This window comes from Gymnodraco acuticeps, unplaced genomic scaffold (assembly GCF_902827175.1).
Source record: "Gymnodraco acuticeps unplaced genomic scaffold, fGymAcu1.1, whole genome shotgun sequence".
NCBI classification, from domain to species: Eukaryota; Metazoa; Chordata; class Actinopteri; order Perciformes; family Bathydraconidae; genus Gymnodraco; species Gymnodraco acuticeps.
The window spans coordinates 3,229,789-3,235,298 of NW_022990235.1; the positions used below are offsets into that span (position 1 = coordinate 3,229,789).

At 39.3% G+C, this 5,510-nt stretch overlaps 1 protein-coding gene across 1 annotated transcript in view; it reads left to right on the forward strand.

The window, feature by feature from the left end:
• The first annotated feature begins 1,551 nt into the window (after positions 1–1,551).
• Positions 1,552–5,510, forward strand: part of LOC117548143 (sodium- and chloride-dependent GABA transporter 2-like) — a 42,442-nt gene continuing 38,483 nt past the window's right edge. Inside the window, exons 1-6 of the mRNA XM_034219184.1 lie at positions 1,552–1,676; positions 1,754–1,844; positions 2,141–2,319; positions 2,969–3,103; positions 3,336–3,476; positions 3,738–3,819. Coding sequence (XP_034075075.1) covers positions 1,837–1,844; positions 2,141–2,319; positions 2,969–3,103; positions 3,336–3,476; positions 3,738–3,819 — 545 coding nt within the window. The 5' untranslated portion in view covers positions 1,552–1,676; positions 1,754–1,836. The remainder of the gene's footprint in view (positions 1,677–1,753; positions 1,845–2,140; positions 2,320–2,968; positions 3,104–3,335; positions 3,477–3,737; positions 3,820–5,510) is intronic.

Sequence of the window (5,510 nt, forward strand, 5' to 3'; positions counted from 1 at the left end):
GTTTTTCCGCAGTATGGTAGAGAATCTGAGACACAGAATGACTTCCACAACCTCCTCTCATGTCAGCACAAGAGAAATCCCATTACATGGCCGGGAGGCCCGGGACAATCAGCTAATCCAGGACATGAAAGTTATCCATCCTGGAAGTTGGCCTGAAGAGGAGTTAGACGTACAGTATGGGGACGTAGAGGTGCTACGTTTGTGCGAAGTGCTGAAAGTGGACAGAAGAGAGACTGTTCAGGGCTTTCGCGAATACAAGGAAACCAGGGCATCCCGTACACCTGCTGCCATGGAGCCTCTACTGAAAGCAGTCCGAACCATCGCTGTCTCCACTAGTGAGTGTGAGCGGGCATTCAGCTGCATGAACGATATCCTTACTGCAAAAAGGAATGCTCTCTCTGTCAGCCGACTGTCCAGCCTGGTTTTCATTAAATGTAATGGACCATCACTAGGACAGTTCAATCCGGAACAGTATGTGAGGTCCTGGCTGGCAAAGGGAAGGAGAAGTGCTGATGAAAGAGCCTGTCCAGCTCCAGCCCCTGATACTGATGTCCCCAAGGCCTTCTGGAGCCTTTTCTAACAATGTGAAGTATATTGCAAAGCAGCTCACCCAGTGAGAAGACTTTTGGCATAATGTGCCGATTTGTACAGATCCTGGAGATAGAAGGACTTCAGACCAACCAGGGAGTTATCTGATCAGCTTGGTGTTCAATGTAACTCTTTACCATGGCTCAGACTTTGTTACTTGCAGTTACAGTTTCTCATTTTAGATTGTGCAAATTTTGCATTTGTTTTTACATGTTCTTTGTTCATGCTCTTTATCATTTTTCTGAGTTGGAAAGTTAGATTGCATCATAGTTTACTTTATACGTATTTGTATTCTTCAGTGGTGAAGTATATTGCAAAGCAGCTCAGCCATGTGAGAAGACTTTTGGCACTTTTTCGTTTTTCGTTTTCTGAGTTGGAAAGTTAGATTGCATTCAAAATGTACAGAAATACTTAATTTTGTTAAAGCTTTTTATAAAAAATGCTTCTGACCAGAGCTTTGTTTCCTTGTCATTAATGTTGAACACCACCAGAGGGGCTCTCACCTGAAAGGTCTCTGCTTCATGTGTCTTCAGCAGAAGATCTAGACTTTGATTGCTATATTTTCAGTTAATATTGACTTTACTGAGCTTTAGCCATATCCGCTGCCTATCATAAAAAATGTTAAGTACAGTGATCCTTTCTAAAATATACAGTAGTAAAGAGACAAACCCACCAGCATTATAGTAGCCAAATTCTTGTTTGTGGGCTGTATATATAAAATTGACTTGAAAAAGTTGCTGATTTTAGAGTACTGGCACCTTTTTCATTCCAATTCAAGCACTGGTTACAACCGGCCCGTTGAGTGCAACCTTTATGCGAATGTGGCCCACGATGAAATTGAGTTTGACACCCCAGGTCTATATGCTCAAGCTACACATAACTGCAGCCTGTTTGCACTAATATAACAGGCTCAGCTGCTTTGGTTTAGTTGTTAGAAACTGCTAATTTTGATGACTCATTTGCCTCTGTCTCAGTGGAAAAATACAGCAGGGAAGTAGTATACCTTGGACCTTTGTCAGGGCCAACCACTTTTTTTTGTCAACCACTTGAGACGGCATGGTGGGCAGACCAATCCGACGGATAATTAGGTAATAGAGGGGACAGAGGAAACCATAGCTACATTGTTTCTCATTCTGGCTCTGCTCATGACATGTTGTTTGTGTAGAGATCCTGTGGTGCACCCAGCTGAGAGGAATACTGATCAGTTTGCTGTTGCTGAAAGCAACTCTTGGGAGAGGGGGCTTTGAGATGGAGGGGTAAGTACCTTTTTTTGTTTTGCACTGGGCTGCTAAATGCATCACTTTAATTCTAAAATGTCTTCTGATAAGTGCAGCTTTCTGATAAACACGTGCTTGTGAAAACTTTCCATTCATGATAATCCCACAAGATTAACTTCAACAAATAAAAAAACAAAGTTTATGAGGAAACAATCAGCTGAGTAGGTTTGTGTCTGCATAACCCAGAGCTACACAGCTTTGACAGTCCTTTTTCCTGTTAATGTGGAGGAAAGAGGGACATTTCTTTTAATCTCCTACTTGTTTTGCATGTCAAGAGAGTTGCACAAAGGAAACAGCATTGACATGCAGGATAACAGTCAGTTGAAGAAGGCTCAGCTGTTGGATCGAGGTCAATGGGCAAACAAGGTAGAGTTTCTTCTGGCCGTAGCAGGGACCCTTGTTGGGCTGGGAAACCTCTGGAGGTTCCCGTATCTATGCTACAAAAATGGGGGAGGTAAGCAGGATTTCCAAACTACAAAAATTATACATACTTTTCCTGTTCCCGCAAGGTGGAACTGCTGCACCCAATCAAAGTGATGTCAAGGGATGAGGAAAAAGAGCTGTGACGTTAAAATAGATTTTGCTGATAAGGAATTGCTCAGGCGATATAGCAGCTTTTTGTTGTCAGTAACTTTTTTTCTTCCTGTAACTGAAAGCAACTCCGGCAACAACAAGGAGACCATTGTTTGTGTTCTTTTTTGGAAGATAGCCAATAAAATAAACGGCATTATAAATGTCATTGGTTAGAAAGTCTTGCTATGCCTCTTTAAACTTTGCAGCCACATTACAGCAGTGTGGGATCTTTTAAAGTCACATATGTGTCAGATTTCTTTTAGTTCCTCTTAGATTTATGTTATAAATACTATAGGAACCCACGTGGCCCACTAGTGGTTACCAGATGTTTCCCTGGAAAGGACAAAACCATAAAAGACATGAATAACATTCTTCCTGTTAAAACATTGATTGTGTAAACACTCTCTTTCATAAGATATCAAAGTCTCAGAGCTTCAAAACAAGGATAAACAAAAACAGGGATGATCATGTGTAGTGTGGCTCTTTATCAGATTCAAAGAGGAAACAGTTGTTTTTCATGTTTTTTACAGGTGCATTTCTGGTTCCATACGTATTGTTTCTGCTCTCATGTGGTATACCCATGTTCCTCCTGGAGACGGCCATGGGACAGTACACATCTCAAGGATGTATCACCTGCTGGCGCCACTTCTGCCCCTTGTTTGAAGGTCTGTGTATAAAAGTGAACAGATTTTTTTTAGCAGTACTTATTGTGTAAGATTCAACCTTTTATCCTCACACAAATACATCTAAGTAACATAACCAACCACCAAAACCCTGACAGAACAACAACCACCAGAGTATTATTAAGGATTCAGACGTTATCTCTGCTTTATTTTGTATTGTATTGCCCATAATTATCCATTATCTACTTTGACCACACTCTTTATTTCTTCTCAGGGATTGGCTATGCTACCCAGGTTGTGATTGCATATGCGGCCGTGTCATACATTGTCATCCAGGCGTGGGCTTTCTTCTACCTCTTCTCCTCCTTCAGCGTTGAGGTCCCGTGGGCAAGCTGCAGGAACTTCTGGAACACAGGTAGACCTGCAGAGAGAAATTAACCGTGTGTCTTTGTGTACCTATTTCTTTACCTTGTATCTTCATTCAACAGCATTTAAAAAAGCCCACAAGCTTGATGTGAAATGCATACAGAAATGTTGGTAATTTCTTGAAAACTGCTTGCATTCTTGATCAGCTGATCACTATTCAAATTTCTAATATATGTTTACTTTGTATTTTGTGCACTTTGCTTTCAAATATGTATCTACACTTTTACATTTTTTCCTGTTTTTATCTCAGAGACCTGTGCTGAATTTGGTAAAACAAACACATCATCCAATTGGACAGCAAACGCAACAACGCCTGCAACAGAATTCTGGGAGTAAGTTCAATTTTCAACTGTCTTTAACTAACTAATATCCCTTTTTATTGGAGTCACAAAAACCAGAGGTGCATTGGCACCCTGCTGTTTCTGTGTCTTTCTTTGTTGTTCCTCTTTTTGTAAAGAGAGTCTATAGCAGGTCACATGTTACAAACATTGGTCACTTGTTGTTATCCTCGTATTTTTAGAAACGTCCATCCAACGTAGGCAACCTGCAACATGTAAATGACCCGAATTATTGTAATCTCAATTTTTTTTATAATGAAGCATGCGTAGGTGCTATCTAAATATTGTAAGAGTATCAAACATGCCCAATCTACTGAGAAAATGCAAACATCCCCAAAGTGGTTATGTAACAACTTCACAAAATCTAGAAAGTGCCACTGCTGTGCTCATTGCCCGGCTGTAATGAGCTTCTCAGTAGGGGGCTTAAAGAGACAGGCACTAAAACTAAGCCTTTCAGACAGTGGGTGAATACAGGTATGTTCAGACACATAGCATGAGAAAAATATATATACGGTATATGTAAACATGCACCAAAAATACAAGTGTGAACCTTAAAATGAGCATACTATGTACTATTTAAAAATTAAGTGTCGCGGTTAGTCAAAATGTCAACAAACATTTGACTGTAAATCAAACACAGGAGTGTGTCCATAAGAAGTGTATGCCCTCAGAATGAGATTTAAAAACGGTGGTGCCTAACTTTTCATATATCTATTTAGATTGTATCCTGTAAGTCAATTGATGACTTGTTACAAGAAAAACTACATTCCCATCAGCCACTTCTGTACTTTGTGTTCATTTCTAATTACCAGATTTAAGCACGGTAACATGAAACATTTTGAGTGTCAAAATGTGGTTTGCGTATAAGTGTCTTGGCATTAAAGTAAGTTTACATTGTGTAAGCTGAAAGTACAGCATCACAGAGAGGCTGGCATGGCTTTAGTCTTGCTTCATGTTTCAAGAACAAACTTTTCTTTCACTGTGTCAACTACTTTTAAGTTAAGACAGGCGCGACATTGGGTTTTTTGTTTGGAAAGGAGTGTGAAGAATTGTTTTTGCAAAGTCATGGACAACCTTTCTAAATAGATAAGATGTAGGACATTCAATGCACTATGAATGTTGTTCAGGCGATAAAAAAGACGCCATTTTGACTTACTATAAAACAATTTCTTTTTTTTTAAATTAATGTCAAAGCATACATCAAAGGGAGTACAACGTTTTGCTATACGTTTTTCACGTTTTTCCAGAAATAAATCCATGATTAATGAGGTCGAGTGATGCTGTTTGAAACTCTGTTTGACACTCTACACTTGCTGGCCAGCTTCAGAGCCAATAAAACCCTTTTCCGTCTTTCTTTCATGTCACATGTTGAGCTGAAAATTAAATAATGTAAAAATGTATTCACACCCCAGCCAGATTTGAAAATGTGACACAAAATCAAACAAATCATTCATTCAGTTTTACAGGGTTAATATATTATGTCTGCAAGGCATCACTTAGGTGAAGTTGCATCACTATTGTTTTAAGTGTTTCCAGAAACAACTCTATTACTTATATCCATTTCCCCATGACTAAATACATTTGTTTGTTTTCATATGAATGTTTTGCAATATAGTTACAACACTGTTTGATCAGTCACATTTATAGACTTCATTATCTTACGTAACATTATTATTTGCCTTGAA